The sequence below is a fragment of the Choloepus didactylus genome, chromosome 15 (assembly GCF_015220235.1).
Source record: "Choloepus didactylus isolate mChoDid1 chromosome 15, mChoDid1.pri, whole genome shotgun sequence".
In the NCBI taxonomy this organism is placed as follows: Eukaryota; Metazoa; Chordata; class Mammalia; order Pilosa; family Megalonychidae; genus Choloepus; species Choloepus didactylus.
The window spans coordinates 87,725,415-87,749,811 of NC_051321.1; the positions used below are offsets into that span (position 1 = coordinate 87,725,415).

The following is a 24,397-nucleotide window of genomic DNA, read 5'->3' on the forward strand; positions in this document are numbered from 1 at the left end:
TATGCATGCATCTATAAATATATACATCTCCCTATATGGATTCTACACATTTCAAAATTAATTTTATTACAAAAAAATTAATATTTTTTAAATTGCACAAAAACTAATTTCTCTTGTTGGCACAAGAGTAAATTGATATCATAAAGTTACTGACCAGGATAGAGAATCAGTATATATTCCTTAATGTCCTAGTTTGCTAACGCTGCGGAATGCAAAACACCAGAGATGGACTGGCTTTTATAAAAAGGGGGTTTATTTGGCTATACAGTTACAATCGTAAGGCCATAAAGTGTCTAAGGTAACACATCAGTAATTGAGTACCTTCACTGGAGGATGGCCAATGGCGTCCAGAAAACCTCTGTTAGCTGGGAAGGCACATGGCTGGCATCTGCTCCAAACTTCTGGTTTCCAAAATGGCTTTCTCCCAGGACGCTCCTCTCTAGCAAGCTTGCTCCTCTTCAAAACGTCACTCACAGCTGCACTGAGTTCCATCTCTTTTAGTCACCATGTTTATATGGCTCCACTGATCAAGGCCCACCCTGAATGGGTGGGGCCATGCCTCCATGGGAATAGCCCATCAGTTATCATCTACAGTTGGGTGGGGCGCAACTTAATCCCCACTATTCTGTCTGCCCCACAAGATTGCATCAAAGAATATGGCTTTTCCTGGGGGACATAATACATTCAAACTGGCACACTTAGTGAAATGACAATTACAAAATTTTACGCCATTAGGATAAAAATCGTGTAAAATTTTTAGAAGGATGTGCGTCTAACGTCAAGCTTTTTCCTTTTCTTTTGAGAAGTGGTGTGTATAGCACCCGTCTTTTCGCTCTAGTTTATACATGTTGTCTATTTTACAACACGCTTCGTGTATCATTTGCACACGTTTGAAAGCTAGCATTCCTAAGATAAAGTCATCTGTTGGAGGGCACTATTGTTTGAGTGGAACCCAAGACTATTCCCAGGTATTTAACTTAAATTTCTCACCAATATTCATCACACCACGTCACAGTAGCCCTGTCTTCAAGGCCCCAGGGTGTGGTGGCGTCGGTTGGGGTCAGCCATCGCTGAGAGTGTCGAAAGGACCAGGCCTCCTGGAAGCCCCAGCAGCTGGAGCCCGCCCCGGCGTCCGTGACGTCCTCAACGAAGCGCGCAACCCCCCCCCCCCGAGGCGCGCTCTGCGCATGTGCAGCGGCCGCGCAGTCCCGCTGTCGCCGTCTCTGTCTCACGCTGCGGCGGCGGCGAGCTCGGCAGCCTCCGGGCTTCCGCAGAGGCTGAGAGAGCCGGGCGGGAATCGGCGCGGGCCGGGAGCGGAGGCCGAGTCCTTGCAGGTGTGTGCGAGGCCGCTCTACAGGCACCAGGCCGGGAGGGGGCGGCCAGGTCTCGGCAACTGGTTGGCGTCCGGAGCCTTGGGAGCCGCCGCCGCCTCCAGGGGGCTGAGGAGGGGTCGGGAAAGGGTCAGGGCGCGGCCTGGAGAAAGGCAGCGGCGGAGGGCCGGGGAAGGAGCCTTACAGGCGTCAGGAGGGAGCCGGAGAGGGGCCGGAAGGGGGGGGTGGGTGGGCCGCGGATGCCTCTTTCCCCCTCTGGCGGGACGCCCCTCGGAGGCCTGGGGCGGCGGCACGCACAGCGGGCCCGGCCGCGCCTGACGTGGACCCCGCACCCGCCGAGTGTGGGCCGGCGGGTGTGCGGTGCTACCTGCTCAGACGTCCCGTACTGTACCCAGACAGACCCGGGCCCAAAGCCTGCTATGCTGGTAAATGGGCAGCCTCATCTCCGCACCCCTCAATTAATAGCTCTTAATTGAAGCTGTTATTAACCCATTTACCACCAACATGCAACCTCTAGCGTCGTCGTGTTCTGCATGAAATAGGATAGAATATAAAGTATGGTAAATTCTCAGAGGTGAGCTGCCTTTAGTATTACAAAGCATAAGGTTCTTTTCATTATTGGCTCATTTAACCAACGTAAGCATCCTTGGGATCGTTACTACCATCTACATTTTAATAAATAGGGCAACTAAAAGTTCAGAAAGAAAAACTGATTTGCTTAGTATTGCCGAGTTAGCAGATGAATGAATAGGGATTTGAAGTCTTATTTGTTATATTCTGTAGTCTATTCCCTTTCCCACACTGAAATCCGCAGTCTGCCCCTGAGCACCACCAGTACGGAATTGTGGAGTGTAGTGGCCCTAATCTTAGCTCCTCAGAACCCTGAGGTCAAAAGGTTAATTAACCTCCATCCTGCATCCTCCAACTTGGCTTTCAGAGGACTGTTGGAGAGAACAATGTAAATGGAAACCACAAATTGAGTCCTTGGTGTTAAATTTTACTAGAGAATCTGGGATTCCTATTCAGGCCAGAGGTCTCTAGAGAGGGAAAATGGGACTGATTTTTTTAAAAGATGAAAACTGGGATTCACCGATGCTCCATATTATGGAAGTGATACAATGCCTCTGATGGGTTGCTGGTATCTGGGTTTCCTGATTAGTCATCGTGTAAAAGCACCAGGCTGGCTGGGAGTGGTTTCTGCTCATAAGAGAATTTCAGTTTTATGGCATCTAGTTGTTTTTGCTACAGACAAAAAGTAGCTGATTTGGGATTATGGTGCCTATTGTTATTTTAGTTTGTGCATCTGTCAGCAGACTAGATAGTCATCCCAGAGTTCATTAAAGCCTAATTAAACTTTACACTAGGCCCAGCCCAAGGTTTGAGGGGACAGTGAATTCCAGGATACTGTGTTGGATTTGTAGCCCTGGGGGAAGGCATAAATCAGAATGGTACGTGAAAGCTTGTTCAAAGTTATCTATTTCCTCCTCATTTTAAAGATAATAAAGTTGTAACTAAGTAACTAATTCCTGAGTAGAAGAGCCCCGGGTAGAACTAAAGTCTGCAGGTCCCGCTCTGTGTATCATACTGAAGTCAAAACAAGCTTCTTGGAAAAGTGATTTGAGAAGCTGCAATTTACGGAGAAGAAACATCTCATTGTTGAGCTTTCAAAAGACCTTCCAACCTTGTGGAATTTAATATATTAATAGGAAAAATTGTTATGACATGTAGCTTCAAAATCATTCCATAGGAATAAATATTTCTCATCAACAACATTTGTAATACCAGCGTAGGGTTCCATCACTGAATATATTATTCACCTTAACTAGTTTGCTATTATCAGATGTTTAAGTTTTGAGTTCCTTTGTGTTAAATACTATAAACAGACACATAATTTTCAAAGCGACAAATAGGAAAGAAACGTTTACATTTACACAATAGAAATATCCTGGGTTCATCAGGATTATATTAGAGTCACTTATGGGCTGGTGGGCAACCATCGTGGCCTTTCTTATTGCTTCGCACATGTCAAAGAGATATTTTTCCAGAGGTTTATTGTTTACTAAAATGTTGTATGGAAATTTCTCAGGTGATTCCTGGAGCTCCAAGATAAGGTTTCCTGTGACTTGTCGTTCAACTTCCCCTGCCCTGGCTTCAGTGTTTCTACCTTTTCCCAAGAGCAGCAGAAAATGAATAAATTCCAGGCAAGTTGTTTAGCCCTCACTTTGTATCATAGTGTGTTTGTGTGTGTGTGTTAATAACTTTTACGAAAAGAGCCCATTAAAGTGAAAATAGTTAAAAATCACTTTCAAGGAAAATATTCTTAAAATAACCAATAAATTTCAAAATGTACTCTCTAGTCCCCAGTTCTGTAAGGTCAAAATTATTTTTGTAATACTAACATGCTAACTGTTGACGTTTGCACTGATAGTGCAAAAGCAGTAATGAATAGATTGCTGCTTTTGAGCATGAAGCAAGACAGTGACAACATTCTTATACTTTAAAATTTCTTTTTGATTAGAGAATTTTTGGGTTTACAGAGCAATAATGCATAAATACAGGATTCCCGTATACCACCCCACCACCAACACATTGCCTTGATATGGAACATTTGGTTACAATTGATGATAGCACTTTTTTGTACTTGTATTATTTTTTTAACAGTAGTTACCTTTGTTACAATTGATGAATGACCATTAAAACAGTGCTATTAACTATCATCTGCAGTTTATATAAAGTGTTTTTTCCCCATATACCACCGTATTATAAATACCCTGTATTAGTGTTGTACATTCATCATAATTCATGAAAGAACATGCCTATACTTGTACTGTTTACTATAGTCCATGGTCTTTGGTCTACAATAGGGTTTACTGTGTTATACAGTCATATGTTTCATCTTCTAATTTTTTTTCTAATAACATATATGACCTAAAGTTTCCCCTTTTTAACACATTCACCTGTATAATTCAGTGCTGCTAACCACACTCACAATAATGGTCTCCCATCATCTCCATCCATTTCCAAATCTTTACCATAAACCTAAATGAAAATTCTGTATAAATCAAGCATCAACGCCCCATTCTCTAACCATCGTCTATCCCCTGGTAATATATATTCTAAAATTTAACTCTAGGAGTTTCCTTATTATAATTAGTTCATATCAGTGAGACAATACAATATTTGTCCTTTTGCTTCTGGCTTATTTCACTCAGCATATTGTCCTCAAGGCTCATCCATGTTGTCGCATTCATCAGGACTTCATTCCTTTTTATGCTTACATAATATTCCATTATATGTATATACCACATTTTGTTTATCTCTTCATTGGTTGATGGACACTTGGGTTGCTTCCATCTTTTGGCAATTGTGAATAATGCCTCTGTGAACATCGGGATGCAAATATCTGTTTGATTCCCTGCTTTCAATTCTTCTGGGTATACCTTGTAGTGAGGTTCCTGGGTCATACAGTAATTCCCAATGTAACTCCCTGAGGAACTGCCAAACTGTTTTCCACAGTGCACCATTTTACATTCCCACCAGCAATGGATGAGTGTACCTGTTTCTCCACATCCTGTCCAAGTCTTGTAGTCTTCTGTTTTTTTTAAATAGTAGCCATTCAAGTGGGGTATGAAATGATACCTCATTGTGGTTTTGATTTGCATTTCCCTGTTGAGCATCTTTGCATGTTCTTTTTAGCCATTTGTCTATCCTCATTGGAGAAATGTCTATTCAAGTCTTTCGCCCATTTGTTAAATTGCTGAGCTATAGGATTTCCTTATATATTCTGGATATTAAACCCTTATCAGATATGTGCTTTCCAAATATTTTCCTGCATTGTATAGACTGTCTTTTTACTTTCATGATAAATTCCTTTGATGCGCAAGTTTTTACTTTTGATTAGGTACCATTTTTCTATTTTTTTTTCTTTTGTTGTTTGTGCTGTGGGTATAAAGTCTAAGAAAGAATTCTCTAACACAAAATCCTGATGATACTTCCCTATGTTTTCTTCTAGAAGTTTTAGAGTCCAGGTTCTTATATTTAGGTCTTTGACCATTTTGAGATAATTTTTGTATAAGGTGTGGGATAGGTGTCTCCCTTCAGTTCTTTTGCATATGGACATCCAGTTCTCCCAGCACCATTTGTTGAAGAGACAGTTCTTTCCCAATTGAGTGGACTTGGTGGCCCTGTCAAAACTCAATTGACCAGAGAAGTGAGGGTCTATTTCTGAACTCACACTTCAATTCCATTGGTCTATGTGTCTACCTTGTGCCAGTACCATGCTGTTTTGAACACTGTAGCTATGTAATAAGTTTTAAAGTCAGGAAGTGTGAGTCTTCCAACTTTGCTCTTCTTTTTCAACATTGCTTTGGCTATTAGGGGTCCCTTACCTTCCCAAATAAATTTGACAATTGACTTTTCCATTTCTGCAAAGAAAGTTATTGGAGCTTTGACTGAGAGTGCATTGAATCTGTAAATAATTTTGGGTAGAACTGGGTAGAATCTTAACAATACGTAGTCTTCCTGTCTATAAGCATAGAATGCCCTTCCATTTATTTAGATCTTTGATTTCTTTTAGCAAAGTTTTGCACTTTTCCATGTATAAATTGTTTGCATCCTTGTTTAAATTTATTACTAGATATATCATTCTTTTAGTTGCTATTGTAAATGGAATTTTTTTTCTTGATTTCCTCCTCAGATTGCTCAATACTAGGGTATAGAAATGCTACTGATTTTTGAGTGTTGATCTTGTACCCTGCCAATTTGCTGAATTCATTTATTAGCTCTAGTACCTTTGCTGTAGATTTTTTGGGACTTGCTATATATAGGAGTATATCATCTGCAAATAGGGAAAGTTTTACTTCTTCCTTTCCAGCTTGGATGCCTTTTATTTCTTTTTCATTCCTAATTACTCTAGTTAAAACTTCCAGTACAGTGTTAAACGTCAGTGGGCTTTTGGAATTTTGATATGCAGTTGAAATTTCACCTGTTAATTTGTCAGATCTTTGAAGCATATTTATCTGTTTTTGGCTAGCTGCTTTAAAAAAAGAACTCTTACTTCAGTGTATTTATGTGTGGATTTCTCTTTATTCTATTAAGACTTATTGTACTTCCTTTGGGTTGAATATTTGAGTTCTTTGAGTATTGTTTTATTTCCTGTATTGACTTTACAGCCCTTTTTTTATTTTTTGTTTACTCTGGAGACTAAACTATGTATCATTAATTTATCACAGTATTTTCTTACAGTCTGTCTTCAAATAATATTATACTTATTCATGAACAATGCAACAAACTTCTACATATACTTTTAACCCCAAATACTTATGCCTTTTTTGTTGTACTTTTTCCAAGATCTCAACCCATCAAATTCTGCTGTCTATGTTGCTTTGATATTTTGTACAATTACTTTTGTTAAAAGAAATCTATTGCCAAAGAATGTACTGACAAATCTAACATCTTTAAAACTTACCCTTGGGTTTTTTCCTAAGAATTCTACAGTTTGAGCTCTTATATTTAGGTCATTACTCCAGTTTGAGTTAATTTTTGTATATGGTATGAGGTAGAGATCCAAGTTCATTCTTAATGCACGTGAATATCAAGTTGTTCAAGTATCGGTAGTTGAATAGTGTATTCCTTCCCCATTGAATACTCTTGGCACTGTTGACAAAAATCAATTGTATGTGTTTCTGGACTAATAATTTTATTCCATTGATCTAGATTTCTAGCCACATTGTTTTTTTTAATTACTGTAGAGTTCTGATTTGCTAATGCTGCCATTATGCAAAATACCAGAATTGGATTGGCTTTTTTGAAGGGGTTTTATTTGGTTACAAATTTACAGTTCTACAGCCATAAAAGTGACCAAACCAAGGCATAAACATGAGTATACCTTCACCAAAGGAAGGCCAAAGGCGTCCAAAAAACCTCTGTTAGCTGGGAGGGCATGTGGCTGGCATCTGCTGATTGCAGGTTGTGTTACAGTTCCTCTCTCAGCTCCTGTGTGTTCTTCAAAATGTTGCTGTTAGAGCATTTTGTCCTCTCTTAGCTTCTCAGGAGCAAGCTCTGGGCTAGCATTTCCAAAGCATTAGCAAAAGTCTGTTTTTAATAGCCAGCTCCAAAATGTCTCTCTCAGCTGCTCTTTGGTCCTTCCCTTTGTCATCTCTTTTATAGGACTCCAGTGATTAAATCAAGACCCACCCTGAATGGTCAAGGTCCATTATCTCCATGGAAATAATTTAATCAAATGTTTTACCCACAATTGATTGAGTCACATCTCCATGGAAGCAATCAAAGAATTCCAACCTAATCAATAATGATATGCCTGTCCTCACAAGACTGCATTAAAGAATATGGCTTTTGACGGGCCATAATATATCCAAACTAGCACATGTACCTTTGTAGTAAGTTTTGAAACTGGGAAGTGTAAGTCCTCCAACTTTGTTATTCTTTGTCAATATTATCTTGGCTATTCTGGGTCCCTTGTATTTCCATATGAATTTTAGAATCTGCCTATTGTTGCAAAATGGCAGCTAGGATTTTGATAGGGATTGCATTGAATCTATTGATCAATTGGAGACTGTAGCCATCTTAACAATTATTAAATCTTCTGATCCATGAACCTTGGGTGCCTTTACATTTATTGAGGTCCTATTTAATTTCTCTGAGAGAAATTTTGTAGTTTTCAGTGTACAATGATAGTACGCTGAAATGTATCTCCTAGAATAAATTTATACCAAAGTACTTTATTCTTTCAGATGCTGTTGTAAATGGATTGCTGTTTTAATTCCTTTTTAGATTATTTATTTCTGTGTATAGAAGCATAATTGATTTTTTGCATGTTAATTTTGTACACTAATTGCTGAATTATTTTATTAGCTCTAGTGGTTTCTGTGGATTCTCTGGGATTTTCTAAATATAGGATCATGTCATCTGCAAATAGAGATAGTTTTCCTTCTTCTTTTCCAATTTGGATGCCCATGTTTTTTCATTTGTTTGTTTGCCTAAATGCTAGCTACAGCTACAACTTCCAGGGCAGTGTTGAATAGCAGTGGTCAAAGTGGGCATCGTTGTCTTGTTCTTGATACTAGGGGGAAAGCTTTCACTCTTTTACCACTGAGTATGATTGATACAGGCTCTGCAGTTTTCACAAGTGCCATTTATTGTATTGAAGAAATTCCCTTCTAGTTTTTTGAGTGGTTTCATCAATAGATGTTGAATTTTGTTGAATGCTTTTTATGCGTCAATTGAGGCGATCATGTAGTTTTTTCTCCTTTGTTCTATTAATGTGGTTAATTGGTTTTCATATGTTGAACCACCCTTGCATTCCTAGCACAAATCCCACTTAGTCATGGTATATAATCCTTTTAATATGCTGCCAGAATAAGTTTTCTGGTACTTTGTTGAGGATTTTTGCATCTATGTTCATAAAAGATATGGGCCTATAGTTTCCCTTTTTTTGGAATATATATATGTGTCTTTGGTATTAGGATAATGCTGACTTCAGAGATTGAGTTAGTAAATGTTCCCTCTGCTATTTTTTTGAAGACTTTGAGGAGGATTGGTGTTAACTCCTTTTTGAATGTTCGGTAGGATTCATCAGCAAAGCCATCTGCTTCTGAAATTTCTTTGGTTATAGGTTTTTGATTACTGATGTGATCTCTTTACTTGTATAGGTCTAGTCAGATTTTTTTCTTCATGATTTAGGTTTGGTTATTGGCAAGCTGTAGGAATTCATTTAGATTATCTGATTTGTTAGTGTACAATTTTTCATAGTATTCCCTTATGATCCTTTTTGTTTCTGTAAGTTTGGTTGTTACGTCCCCAATTTCATTTCTAATTTTAGTTATTTGTGTCTTCTGTCTTTTTGTTGTTGTTCTTTATCTAAAGGTTTTTAAAATTTCGTTGATCTTTTCTAATAAGCAACTTTTGATTCCCTTCATTCTCTATGGTTTTTGTATTCTCATTTTTTTTTTTTTAATCTCTGCTCTGTTATTTTCTTCTCTGTTCATTTTGCATTTTGTTTACACTTTTTCTGGTTCTTTAAGATGTAACTGTAGGTTATTGATTTGAGATCTTATCTATTAATGAAAGTCTTTACAGCTATAAGTTTTTACAGTGTTCCCTCTAAACACTGTGTTCATCGCATCATACAAGTTTTGGTATGTTGTGGGTTTTTTTGTTTTCATTTGTCTCAAGGTACTTTCTAATTTCTCCTGTGAGTTCTTCTTTGACCCAGTAGTTGTTTATGAGTGTATTGTTTAATATCCATATATATGTGGATTTTCTGCTTTTCAATCTGGTATGGATTCCTAGCTTCATTCTATTGAGATCTCAGAAAATACTTTGTATGTTTTCAGTCTATTCAAGTTTATTAAGGCTTGTATTGCAGTTTACTATAGGATCTATCCTGGATAATGTTCCATGTGTATTAGGCAAGAATGTATATTCTACTCTTGTTCCCTTGAGTATTCTAAATATATCTATCAGTTCTAGTTGGTTTGTGGTGTTGATCTTCTGTCTTGATCTTCTACTCAGTATTGAAAGTGGGGTGTTAAAATCTCCAAATATGATTGTAGATTGTCTGTTTCTCCATTCTTGTTCTGTTATTTTTGTTTTATATAGTTTGGGGCTCTTTTGGTATGTGCATATGTGTTTATAATTGCTGTATCTTCTTGCTGGATTGAACTTTGCAAAATTCAGTGTCCTCCCCTGTCTCCTGTAACCTCTTTGACTTTAAGTCTATTTTGTCTGACAATAATATGGTTACCCCAGCTCTGTGTGTTAATATTTACATGGAATATATTTCTCCATCCTTTTGCTTTCAATCTGTTTGTGTCTTTGTATCTAGAGTGAGTCTGTTGTAGACAGAATATAGATGGATTATGGTGTTTTTTTTTTTAATCCAATCTACTAATCTCTGCCATTTTTTGTTTTTTTCTTTTCCTTCCTAGAGAATTTGTACATTTACAGAATAATCATGTATAATATACAAGATTCACATATATGATATGATGGTTTGAAGCTCTATGTACCCCAGAAAGACATGTTGTTAAATTTAATCCCTTTCTGTGGTTGTGGATCTATTATATGTAGGGCCTTTTGAGGAAACTACTTCAGTTAAGATGTGTCCCACCTCATTCAGGATGGGTCTTAATCCTTTTACTGGAGTCCTTTATAAATGGAATGAGAGAGAGAGAGAGAGAGAGAGAGAGAAGGGATGGAGGGACGGAACATCACATGCACAAGTATGCACACAAGAGAGCTCAAGTTATGGAAGCAAGAAGCTGAAAGCAACAAAACCGGGAATAGGAGAACCAGCAGATGCCACAGCGTGCCTTGCCATGGGGTAAAGGAGCTAAGGATCTCCAGTAGCTGGTCTTTGGGAAGAAAGCATCACCTTAATGATGCCTTGATATGGACATTTTCTCATTCTCAAACTGTAAGATAATACATTCCCATTGTTTAAGCTAACCCATTTCATGATACCTGCTTTAGGCAGCTTCGCAAACTATGGTAGTTTGGAGGCTGTAGGTACCCCAGAAAAGGTCATGTTCTTTTAACGCATTCCTGTGAGTGTAGACCTGTTGTGGGTGGGACCTTTTTATTAGGTTATTTCAGTTGCAGTGTGACCCACCTCATTCAAGGTAGGTCTTAATCCTCTTGTTGGAGTCCTTTGTAAGAGACTAAAACACATACAGAAGCTAAGAGATGAAATTCAGAAAAGCACCCAGAAAAGTATAGAGAAAAAACCACAGATGGAGAAGCCAGAAGCTGAAGCAACCAAAAAGCCAGGAGAGAAGGACGAGCAGATGCCGCCATATGCCTTGCTATCTGACAGAGGCGGCCAAGCTTGCTGTTGATGCCTTAATTGGGACATTTTCACAACCTTATAATTGTAAATTTTAAACTAATAAGTCCCTATAGCTAAAGCCAGTCCATTTCTGGTATGTTTTATCTTGTCTTCCTTTAGCAAACCAAAGCAGAAACTAAAACAGATGTTGGTACCAGGGGAGTGGGTGTTACAATTGCAAATGCCAAAAATATGGAAACGTCTTTGGAATTGGGTAATGGGTAAAGACTGGAAGAATTGTGAAGTGCTTGACAGTGAAAGCCTAAATTGCTTTTGAAGAGACTGTTGGTAAAAATGTGGATGCTAAAGAACCTCCAATGAGGCCTTAGGCAGAAATGATAAATGTGTCATTGGAAACTGGAAGAAAGGTGGTCCTTGTTTTAAAGTGACCAACAGTTTGGCAAAATTGAGTTCTGACGTCAGATGGAAGGCAGAATTTGAAAGCGATGAGCTTGGATATTTAGCTGAGATTTCCAGGTTAAATGTTAAAAGTGCACTCAGGTTCTCTTTTCAGTTTATTGTAAAATGTGTGGGGCTTTGGATAAGCTGAGAACTAAACTCCTGTGCACAAAGAAACCAAAAATTGATGGTTTGAAACACTGTGAGCGTCTGTAAAGCGAGTCCCCAGAGGATAGTGCCCCATGTGAAGCTTTAATTGAACACAGATTCAGTAAGCCATTTGAGTGCAAGTCAAGATTGGAGGTCCTGTTATCCAGAAAGCCTCTTTGGAAAGTCCTACTGTCTGATGGTTTGGATCCAAAACCGACAAGTTTTTTTGTGAGATTCGTATGAACAGAACCCCTGCCAGCCTGGACTGAAAGGGACAGGAAAGAGAAAAATTGAAGGAAAATTCACTTCAAAGGCAGGACCGTGGTAGCTGACGTCTAGACAGAAGACATCTTCTCAGTCCAAGAGAGTGGGCACACCTGTGTGTGTGAAAAGGGTGAGTCTGCCCTGGAGCTTGGGGAAGTGGCCTTCAACCCTGTTGTACAGGAAGAGTGCTACCACCCCACTTTTTCAGATACCCTCAGGAATTACAGAGAGCCTGGCTGCCATCCTGATGATTGATGAAGATGGAGCCTACAGTCTGGCCACTAACCTGATGCTTGAAGAGGGTGCAATCCTCATCCCCAGTATCAAGGGAGAACATGGCTGCTGTGCAAGCAGATGAAAGAGGTAGGGCTGATGCTTCATCAAGCCTGGAGGACAAAACATCATTCCATAGATGACTCTCAGACCTTGTAATCTAATGGAGTATGTCCTGCAGGGTTTCAGAATTGTTTGGGACCCATAACCACTGTTTTCCTTCTAATTTCTCCCTATGGGAATGGGAATGTTTATTCTATGCCTGTCCTTCCTTTCTATATTGGAAACAGATAACTTGTTCTCTAGGTTTCACAGGTCCACAGATGGAGGGGAATTGTGCCCCAAGACAGACAACACCCATAACCAGTTTTGATGATCCTGTATACTTAGTATTATTACTGAAATGATTTAAGGCATTTGGGATATTGAGATGGAATGAATATATTTGCATATGGGAATGTCTTTTTTGGGTCCAAAAGGTGGAGTGTGGTAGTTTGAAGCTGTATGTACTTCCGAAAGACACTGTTCTTAAATTAATGCATTCCTTTGGTTGTGGACCAATTTTAAGTAGGATCTTTACACAAGGCTATTTCAGTTCAGGTGTGAACCTCCTTATTCAGGATGGGTCTTAATCCTCTCACTGGAGTCCTTTATAAACGGAATGAATAAAGAGAGTGAGAGCGAGAGTGAGAGAGAGAGAACACCAAGGAAGTAAGAAGCTGACAGCAACAAAACCTGGAGGAGAAGGGCGAGACTGGAGAGACCAACAGCCAGTATTCAGGAAGAAAGCATCACCTTGATGATGCCTTGATTTGGACATTTTCTCGGTTCAAATATAAGCTAATAAATTCCCATTGTTTAATCCAACTCATTTCAAGGTATTTGCTTTAAACAGCCTAGGAAACTGAAACAACCATCCTATGACAATCTCTGCCTTTAATATAAGAGTTTAATCCTTTATGTATTTAAATTAATTACTGATAAGGATTTACTTCTGACATTTAGTTATTTATTTTCTGCATCTTACATGTTCTTTATTCCTCAATTCTTCCTTTCCTGCCTTTTCTTTTTTAGTTGATTTTTATAGTATTCTCAATTCTTCTCTCTTGTTTTCTTTAAATTTTTTTGGTGTTTTAAATGGTTACGTTGGTGATAACAATATCAAACTTATAACACTCTAGTTCAAATATTGCCAACTTAATTTTGATAATCTACAAACTCTGCTTTTATAAATCTCAATACATACTCATTTATCTTACTATTTCAGATTACATCTTTGCATATTTTGTGCCCATTCACATAAATTTTGATTATTGTTTTAGGCATTTGCCTTTAAAATTATATAGAAAAAAGAGGAGTTGTAAATCAACAGTACAATAATACTTTTATATTTACTTATGTAAGTTATCTTTACCAGTGTTTTTACTTCTTCTAAGGGGTTTGAATTCATGTCTAGTTGCCTCAATCCCTTTAATATTTATTATAGGGAAGGTCCACTGGTAGTGAAGTCCTTCAATTCTTGTTTATGTGGAAATCTCTTAATTTCCCCTTCAATTTTGAAGGAAAGATTTCTAGATATAGAATTCTTGGTTGATGGATTTTTTCCAGTGCCTTATATATGTCATCACACTGCCTTTGGCACCCATAGTTTTTGAAGAGAAATCATCTCTTACTGTTATTGACAATGTCTTGTACATCACGTGTCTCTTCTCTTTCAGTGCTCTAAAAATTCTCTCAGTCTTTAAGTTTTGATTAATCATAATGTGCCTCACTTTCAATTTTATCCTGCTTGGAGTTTGTGGAGCATTTTGGATGTGTATATTTATGTCTCTCATCAAATTTGGGAAGTTTTCAGCCATTATCTCTTCAAATTTTTTTCTGCCCCCTTTTCTCTCCTCTTCTGGGACTCGTATGATGCATATATTGGTACACTTGATGGTGTCCCACAGATTCCTAACACTGTTCATTTATCTTCATTTTTTTTCTTTCTGCTCCGTACACCGAATGATTTCAGTTGTCTTATATTCACGTTTACTGATTCTTCTGCCATCTCTAATCTGCTTTTTAACTCCTCTAGGAAATTTTTATTTGCAGTTATTGTACTCTTCATCTCAAGAATTTCTCCCTGGTTCTATGTATAATTTCTATCTCTTTATTAATACTCTCAGTTTGTTTACACATTGTTTTCCTGCGTTCCTTTAATTCTTTGTCCCTGGTTTCTGTTATCTCATGGGACATATTTAAGACAATTGATTTACTGTCCTGGTCTAGTAATTCCAATGCCTGAGATTCCTGAAGAATGGTTTTTGTCAAATTCTTTCCTTCCTGTGAATGGCCCATACCTCCCTGTTTTCTTTGTATGTTCTGTAATTTTTTTGTTGATAACTGCACATTCAGAGAATTAAGAAGTGGTAATTCTACAAATATGATTTTCCTACCCCTCAGGTGTTGCTGGGTTTTGCTTTTGAGAGCTGGAGCCTCCATCTGTGACTTTTCCAAACTATTTTTGCAAAGTGTGTATTCCTTGTTGTATGTGGTTACTGAAATTTGTCTTCTGTTATCTCTGCGATCAGCCAGCGACCTGAAAAATATTTTCTTAATTTTCTGGCTCCAAAAAGAGAAGAAAGGGGTACCATCTCATTAAATCTTCCCATGGGTGCCACAGGGATCTATTGCAAAAATTACAGGTCAAAACTGTGCTAAACGTCTGTGCTGGTCACTCAGGGCACTGCCAAACCAATCAAAACACACAACTTTAAATTTTAGAAAAGCAGGATTCCCACTGCCCACCCTGGCACTAGCCAACTGCTCACAGATTGTGAGCCACTCACCCCAGAGCTGCAGTGGGCTCAGGAATGGAGGATAGTTGCTGGTTCCCACATACTGCTTGCTTATGGAAAATCAGCAGCCTCTCTTAATCAAGCACTCCCATGGTTGTTATATGTGACCTATCAGTTTCCAGAGCTGCAAAATATTTGATTCCAATATCTTCTTCCAGCTAAGTGGTTGCTTCAGTGAAGGGACCAACCCCTGGAGCTTTCTACTGCTCCATTTTGCTTGATGTCACTCCCCATTAATTTTTAATAAAAAGATTAATATAAGTAAATATATGTAATAGATTAATAGAGATCTATTAGTTGTGTATACCAAATGTATTATACTAGTCCAAAAGACAAATTCAGAATTTCTCCATCTTCTGTCACTTGACTTCACTCTTAAATCTTCTAACTAATCCAATTCCTATCCTATACTTATCATTCTGTGTTACAGTTTCTTAAACTTGCCATTTTTCATGTATATATGTCTTTGTCAATTGTTTTCCTTTATTCCTAAACTTTACATTGGTCACATTGTCCACCTAATAAAATCTCATCTTATAATAGAAAATGCAAGTAGCTCTATCCCCATTTGTGACCATGATGTTTCGTGCACATATTTGTTATAGCACTGCTATGCTAGGCTTTTTTAAAAAAGCATTTACACTTTTGCCTCCCTGTCAGAATGTAAGCTCCTTGATAACAAGAATCATTGCTTTATTCATCTTTGTATCTCGAGCACAGTTCTAGTCATACAGTGAGAGCTAAGTTCATATATATTGAACAGATATTTTATATATAAAGCAGAGTATAGAGTAGCATCCTATCTTAATTTTTCAGAGTAAATTCTACCACTAACATTAGGAAGTACTTTACATAGGTCTTTTCAATGGAACATTATTCTGATAACTTCAGATTGAACTGAAATGTGTTGCAGGGACCAGTGACAGTCAAGGATGTTATTGTTGAATTCACCAAGGAGGAGTGGAAATTACTGGACCATGCTCAAAGGACCCTTTACAAAGATGTGATGCTGGAAAACTATAGTCACCTAATCTCAGTGGGTGAGAAAAACCTCCCCATATGCAACTCCCAGTAGTTTGCTTTTCCTTTCCCAGTTCCTAGAACATGTGTTGCCCCTCTAGGGTTGTATGATATTAGTTTTTATTTTTCAGGGGTCAAAGTTGATAAATCCATTTTGGGTACCAGAAAAACTGTCTGTGTCCTTTCTTCCCATTGAAAGAATCTAAATATGCCAAGCCTAAGTGGGACCCTCATTTTCTGCTCCTTAAATTATACTTCCCTAGCCTCCAGAGTCCCTAAATTTCAATATATTTGTAGTACTTTCTGACTTTTTCCATTAATAGGTTATTGTGTGAGTAAGCCAAATGCGGTCTTCAAATTGAAGCAAGGAAAAGAGCCATGGATATTAGAGGTAGAATTCCCACATCGGAACTACCCTGGTGAGTTGGAAGAAGTCATATCCCGTGTTATTAAGGCGACGGTTGGTGCCTTCTGCATTTTGAAATATATTTCAAGAATCTCTTGTTAAATACCCTATATTCTGGAAATGGCTGAGGACACTTAATCTGTGTATGTGAGAAACATAAATCACATCTTCAGTTTTCAGTCTCTCCACTTAAATTCCCTCCTTTGCTCTACTTTTTTTAGAAATAGATTTGCTTCTCTTTCTTTTATATAAAATCCAATCCCTGCCTAAACTTGTCTTGGGCTTTTTTTTTTTCTCTCTAGAATTCCTATTTACTCTATATCTCCATTGGAGTACACATCTGTAATCTTAAATTTTTATAAATCCAACTTATAAAAAAAATTTCCAATGACATTCCCTTCATCTGTTTATGATGTAATAATGCCTCAGACTTATTTTCATCCTCAGTTTTAACTTCTTTTCTCTCTTTAAACTCTAAAATCAGATTAGAAATCATTATGCCTCTTATCAATTATATTACTTCTAGGTGGGATTTGCTCTTCATATGAAGTGCTAATTATCCTTCCTAAAATCTGCTGTATCTTATTAGAAGTTAGAACACTAAAATAGTCTCCTCCTGCTTTCTTAAATGCTTTTCATGTATTTTCTGAACTGTGCACTGATGTGTTCCCAGGTTGGGAAACAATGCCTGGTATGTATTAGTTGCTCACCAAGTATTTTTTGAAAGAATGCATTTGAGCTAGACACTACATCTGCTTTCTTACCTTTATAGTAACTCTTGCAAGGGTTCATCCATTCCTAAGACCCAAAGCATTCATTTTTATGCCAAGATATCCTAAAATTGAAGTCTGCAGCATTTTTGTCTTACTTGTATTCCAGTCCCATATTTTACCATCTTATAAGATACATCCAGTGATCCCACTGCCTGCCTTCTTTAGGTCAAAACTAACTCAATATAAGTAGTTGTCTAATGCATCAAACTTATATTACTAGTAGACTGTCATGGCAAATTGATACTCACTATTTCTCACACCATAAATTTAAATTAATTTTCTGTGAAGGACTAGTCTTGGCCTTCTCTTGCCTACTATGAACTATTTTTCCTGTGGCCCCAAAATATATACTAATATTCATTTCACCACTCCCTTAAATGTCTTCTATACATGGGATCTTCTTTCATGTGTATCCACATTAACTTTGCACAAATCTCTATCAAATAACTTTCTTTTGTGTTACCCACAAATGCCATGAAATTCCATCTCCAAGCCTCTTTCCCTTCCTTTTAAGGATTTAAAGGTGAATAAATACAAAGGTCAGTAAAGGTTCTAGAACTATGTTCAAGAATCTATTATTTAAAGATTATAGAGTAAATTGGAAGCAGTGATGTGGGAGCCAAAATATGAAAGCAGAATTAGAGGCTTGTGTTTAAACAGGGCTAACGCTTCTTTGGAGATGGTCAAGATAGGTTCAGAATTCAAATACCCTGGTAATACAACTGTGATTTCAACCTTTTTGTGTGGATGACTTACCCTCTGTTTTATTTTTTAATATTTCTTTTTGAACTTAGGTATTCCTGGGTCCCCTTGAACCAGTGAAAATTAAGCCAACTAGATAGAGAGTAAAAGTCTAATCTATAGAACTGTTCCTCTAAATGTGAGAAAAGTAATGTTCAGAGAAACTCACTTTAGTGTTGCTGTCTAGATTGTTGTACATGGGTAAAGAGGAAATAAATTGGAAGTTTATAGTGTACTAACTACCAGGAATACTAACATAGTAATTTAGGTTTAAGGGGATAAAGACCTATTCTTTAGCTCCTATATCCAATTTAATCTTTCCCCTGATATTTCTTCTGAACACACTTGTCTAGTAATTTTTCATATCACCCTACTTACTGTTCACTGTCCCTGATGGGCTCACAGCATTCAATATGACTCCCACATTCCTAGTAGAGATCAACACTTTGAATATCCTTTGTTCTCTGTTCCCTGTTAGTTGTATTTTATCTTAATTTTCCCTTTCAAGTGTTAAAGGTCAGATTTGTAAAGTATTAGAGTTACTTGAGCTTATAAGTTTCTTCCTTTGTCTGCTACAGCAGTTTTTTTTTAGTGTTTTTAATGTATTTTCCAAACCAATGGGATATAAGAAATTTGCACTTGTGAGTTCCTTCATTTTTGGAGATTTTGCCTGAAGCCTAAGAATAAACTCTGTAACCATAATAATGTACTAGGATTTATACATTATTAAATTTTGTATTCCTTTGTAGAAGATCTATGGAATATTAATGACCTAGGAGCAAGGTACCAGGAAAGCCAAGCTGATAATTCAAGGCAAGTTCAATAATTCATTTTTAAGATTAAAACTTTTCAAGAAAAAGTTCTGATGGGGGTACTAGAATTGGGAGAGCATTAATTAGTGCTAAGAGTGAGAAAACTCTTAATGGAGGGAATCCCAAAGAACGTAATCCAAGTGGGAAAGCCCTTTTTCATAACAGAGATATTACTCAGGATCAGGAGATTCAAACTTTAAGCAGTCTTTTGACTCTTCTGACTTCCACAATAAGGAAAGCTTTATTACACAAAGTAGTGTTCAGTCGTTTGAAAGACTCTGTGAATATAATGCAGGTGAGATTTCATTCTACCAAATATTAGACCACAGTGTACTTCAGAGCACATACACAGTGGAGAAATCCTATGAATCTAATGAAAATGGGTCCTCAGAGTTACTTAGAAAATATGCAAGCAGATTGGAAAAGAAAGCCTTATAAATGTAATGAATCTGGGAAATTTTTTCTCTAGGAGTGGAGAACTTAGAAAACAACAGAAAACACATACCAGAGAGAAATCCTATGAATGTAATGAGTGTGGAAAGTTCTTCTGCCAGAAGTCTGCCCTCATAGTACATCAGCATACGCATTTAAAAGACAAAGACTACAAATGTAGTGAATGTGGGAAATCTTTCTCTAGGAATGAAGACCTCACAACACATCAGAAAAGTCATACCAGAGAGAAAACCTATGAATGTAAAGAATGTAAGAAAATTTTCTACCACCTGTCATCTCTCAGTAGACATCTGAGAACTCATATAGGAGAGAAACCCTATGAATGTAATCAGTGTGAGAAAGCCTTCTACCAGAAGCCACACCTCATAGAACATCAGAAAACACACACTGGGGAGAAACCATTTGAATGTAATGAATGTGGGAAGTTTTTCTATGTGAAGGCATACCTCATGGTACATCAGAAAACACACACAGGAGAGAAACCCTTTGAATGCAAAGAATGTGGTAAATTCTTTTCCCAGAAGTCACACCTCACAGTACATCAGAGAACACACACAGGGGAGAAACCCTATAAATGTAAAGAATGTGGCAAGTTCTTCTCTAGGAATTCACATCTCAAAACTCATCAGAGAACTCACACAGGAGAGAAACCATATGAATGTAAGGAATGTAGGAAATCCTTCTACCAGAAGTCAGCCCTCACAGTACATCAGCGAACTCACACAGGGGAGAAACCCTTTGAATGTAATAAATGTGGAAAAAACTTTTACTATAAATCAGACCTCACCAAACATCAGAGGAAACACACAGGAGAGAAGCCCTATGAATGTAATGAATGTGGTAAATCTTTCTCTGTGAATTCAGTCCTCAGATTACATCAGAGGACTCACACAGGAGAGAAACCATATGAATGTAATGACTGTGGAAAATCCTTCTCTCAGAAGTCACACTTCGTCATACATCAGAGAAAACACACAGGTGAGAAACCTTATGAATGTCCGGAGTGTGGAAAAACCTTCATCCAGAAGTCAAAACTCACTGCACATCAAAAGACACACACAGTGGAAAAAAGCTTATAAATATTATGAATTGGGAACTTGTCTGAATTTATCCTCCAGAATACTCAAATAATTTATATGAGAGAAATCTTATGAATATAGTCAACGTGGAGGAATTTTCAGCTATAATCTTTCCTCACAGTATTTCAGCAAACATGCAAGAAGAAATTCTGTGAATTTCTAAACAAGGAGAAATGTTACCATACATCAGACTTTACTAAATATCAGACAGCACAGATGGCAGAAGCACTACAAATGTAACGCTATAAGGGAAATCCTTTTTTTTTTTGTTCAGAAATAAAGCCTTATTATAAAGATAGAAATCACATAGGAGAGAAATCCTATAAGTAAAATGAATGGCAGAAAATTTCCTGTAAGGCCAGCCATTATGAAGCATCTAAGAGCACACATGGGCGAGTTACTTCTGTCAGTGTGTATGTATTCAGAAATCTTAATACATAAGTTGGACTCATGTTAGAGGACACAAGGAGATAAATTCACAGACTGTGACAAGTACAGAAATCTTTACCAAGGAATAAGGTTTCATTGACTTTCAGATCCTTGATACTTGGATGAAACCTTAATAGATATTTTAAGTATATGAAAGCTTCCTTAAAATTTTCCAAGATAATTTGTACTGAGGAAAACAGTTATGCTAGAAGTCATGTTGCAGATCTGATTCCAAATTTGTTTTTAAAAGAACCTCATAATGTCTAGATATATGAAGCTTTTTAAGAAGCACAAATAGAGTAATAAGGCAACAGTTTTAAACAGAGGATGAGTCCTGTATGTGGGACCTATGTATGTATGTGAGTGTTCTGTAAAACATAAATTGTGTGTATGTGGTATACATGTGGAACCCATCCATAGTTGTATACAGGAAACACATAACCTTATGTTAATAACTATCATTACGTATAGGAAGATGCTTCATATTAAACCTCAGCAGTGACTCCTGTTGTTAAAATAATATGCATTTTAAGTACAATATTCTTTTAAAATTATAGTGCATCTTTTTTCTTCTATTTCTTGATACTTATAAACTTGATATGGACATTGCTAATGACTAACCCTGTAAAAAGACACAAAATGTTTTTCTAAAATTTTGAACTGTCTCATAATCACCAAAATTTTGCATTAGACATTTATTTATAGTAAAACCAGCTAAAACAGTAGTGTTTATTGCACTCTACATAATAAAACAAACAGCACTTTGTAAAGAAATATCTTCGCTAACTTTTTCTTATTAGTAGAGGCAACATGGCATATGGTGAGAAGTGTGGACTTCAGACTCCTACTGCCTGGCTCAAATTCCAGCATGCCACTTAATTCTCTGTGCCTCAGTTTCCTCTTCTATAAAGGAATAATGATAGTAAAAATATCTTAGAATTGATTTGCAGCATAAATGAGTTAACATTTTTAAAGCATTTAATCTCTCTGTATCTCAGTTTTCTATAAAAGTAATTATTGTAAAAAATCTTAGGATTGTTTTGAGGCATCAATGAGTTTTTTTTAAAGCACTTAGTACAGTGTCTGGGACACAAGAAGAGCTATGTATTAGATACTGCAATCATTATAATTTCTTTTAGTTCCCAAATAATACTGCAAAATAATGGTTGGCTCTCCAATATTCATCCCCCAATTTATTGCTGGTAGTACCTTAATCTGGTTTGGTATCCATTTCTCCCTCAAGTGATTCAGGGACAAATCCTGATTAGCTGAATCTGGGGTTGACAAACTTAAGAACCCAGGGAGCAGATCTGGACTACTGCCCATTTTTGTAACCTGCAAACTAAGAATGTTTTTTACAGTTGAAAAAAGAAAAGTGTGACATGTGAAAGTTATATGAAATTCAAATTTTAATGTCCATAAATAGTTTGATTAGAACACCAACACAGAAATAATTTGTGTATTGCCTACAGCTGCCTTCCTGCTATGACAGCAGACTTGAGTAGTTATGAGATACCATATGGCCTACCAAGCCTAAGATATTTACTCCTGGAACCCCTGTCTAAACAGCCGTGGCAGTCTTGTTCTTATCAGTGATTGGTTTATGGTGGACATGTGACCTGGATATGGCCAATGAAATATTCAGGAAATATTCTGAGGAACTTAGGGAGAAGTTTGCCTTATTGATAAGGGAAACATAGGCTACAATTGCCTTTTTCGGATATGGCACTTCATTGTGTCTTATTACCCTAAGGGTAGAATGGAAATATGCAAAGAATATAGATGAAGAATAATGTCAGATTTTCCTAACCCTTGAGATATATTATTTAGATACTTTTTGAGATATCAGCTAATTCTTTAAGATAGTTGATATTTTCTGTTACTTAGGACTGAAAACTTTGCAACAAATTTAGAGGCATACTTTTATAAATATGTGTTTCAAAATTAATGTATACCACAGTTTTCTGGGTGGGTGGTTTTTGTGCAATGTATTTACATGTTAAAAGTCTAGGCACTAGAAAAACTTATTTTTGCCAAAGAAATTTCTTTTTTTTAATTTGCTGTGTTAACATCAAAACAGGAAACTTCCTGATGGGGTGCAGCAGTAAATGTATGAAATTGAAATAGAAATTAAACTCAATTGTTAATTGATCCCTTGCCTCATTGTTTTATTTTGAAACAAATCAACAACCAGATCTGCCTATATCATTTTGCAAGAAAAAAATTACCTTCACAGGCAACTAAAAAAATCAAATACCTAGGAATAAACTTCACCAAGCATGTAAAAGTCCTCTACACAGAGAATTTCTTAACTTTATTAAAAGAAATAAACTGGGACCTAAAGGGATGAAAAGATTTTCGGTGTTCACAGATACAATTATACATAAGAGGCATGTCCAAAGAACCTCTTTTGTTGCTCAGGTGTGGCCTGTCTCTCTCTAAGCCCAATTCAGCAATTAAAGTAATTAGCCTCTCCCCACATGGGACATGACACCCAGGGGAATAAATCATCCTAGTGACATCAGATACAACTCCCAGGAATGAGTCCGGCACTGGAGAGGGACTGAAAATACCGACTTGACCAAAAGGGGGATAAATAATGGTAAGAGAATAAGGTTACAGTGGCTAAGAGATCTCAAACAGAGTCAAGAGGCTCTCCTGGAAGTTTCTCCTATGCAAGCTCCAGCTAGATACCCCAAATGTCCACAGTGTGCCATGCCCTTGGCAACAGTAGCTCCAAAATGCCCAGGTCCTTATCTGAGACCCTATAAAATATTTACTAATTTTTTTCTCTCAGGAACTTAAGTCTACCAGGGTGTTTCCTCTTCCAGACAACTTATAAAACCCAGAGGCAACAGCCTCTTTAAGAACTCTAATTAGATGCAGTCCCCTTCCCTATACTGTCAACACCCACTTTCAGTATGAACAAGTTAGGGTAGTCACTGCCTAGCCACCCCGAAATATGGAGAAAGTGATTAAGAAGAGGAAGCGGTAGAAATAGACAAGACAGGATTTAACAAAGGATTACAAATATTGGAACTTTATGTACATATATATTTAGACGCTAGGATATTACAATAGCTAGAAGAAATGAAACGGTGGAATTGTAACTTACAAGACTCTTTGTAATTTGATCTATAGCTATTCATTGAATTGTGGTTTGAAAGTTTTCGCCTGCCAAAGAGAAGGACAGGATAAAGCACGCATTTTTTTTTGTAAAATAATAATGATATTTGTAATTGCTGCTTTTTTCAGGGGTAATTTCAAACACAAATAAATATACACAAACAAGAAGTTTTAAAATGTGATTGATGGCAGTCAGGAATTAGGCATATCATGCCTTTCCTCTAAAGTACAGTCAGAAGTGGTAAGATCCCTTTTACTTCTACAATGATTCACCAAGCTGTATCAACACTGGCACATGAAACCTAATTGTTACATAATAGATAAATTTTTTAGTTACTGCATGCTTTTATTAGAACATTGGTTTTAAAACTTAACAAAGTCCTAACAAAGTATAATTTTATAAATAATGTTCTTGTAAAACTGAGCTTTGCTAATAGCATAGTGAATGTATGCC

At 37.2% G+C, this 24,397-nt stretch overlaps 2 protein-coding genes across 3 annotated transcripts in view; one reads left to right on the top strand and one right to left on the bottom strand.

The window, feature by feature from the left end:
- The window catches only part of ZNF488 (zinc finger protein 488), a 223,451-nt gene that overhangs the window by 148,762 nt on the left and 50,292 nt on the right, over positions 1-24,397 (bottom strand).
- ZNF25 (zinc finger protein 25) lies at positions 1,214-22,968 on the top strand. Of its 2 annotated transcripts, none has more exons than XM_037803764.1 (6): positions 1,214-1,334; positions 3,418-3,532; positions 16,018-16,144; positions 16,448-16,543; positions 18,794-18,857; positions 19,326-22,968. In XM_037803764.1, the coding sequence occupies exons 2-6, from the start codon at positions 3,518-3,520 to the stop codon at positions 20,386-20,388; spliced, it is 1,365 nt and encodes a 454-aa protein (XP_037659692.1). In that variant the 5' UTR covers positions 1,214-1,334; positions 3,418-3,517; the 3' UTR covers positions 20,389-22,968. The 2 variants fall into 2 exon arrangements, with proteins under 2 accessions (XP_037659692.1, XP_037659693.1); XM_037803765.1 differs by having other exon boundaries at positions 19,494-22,968.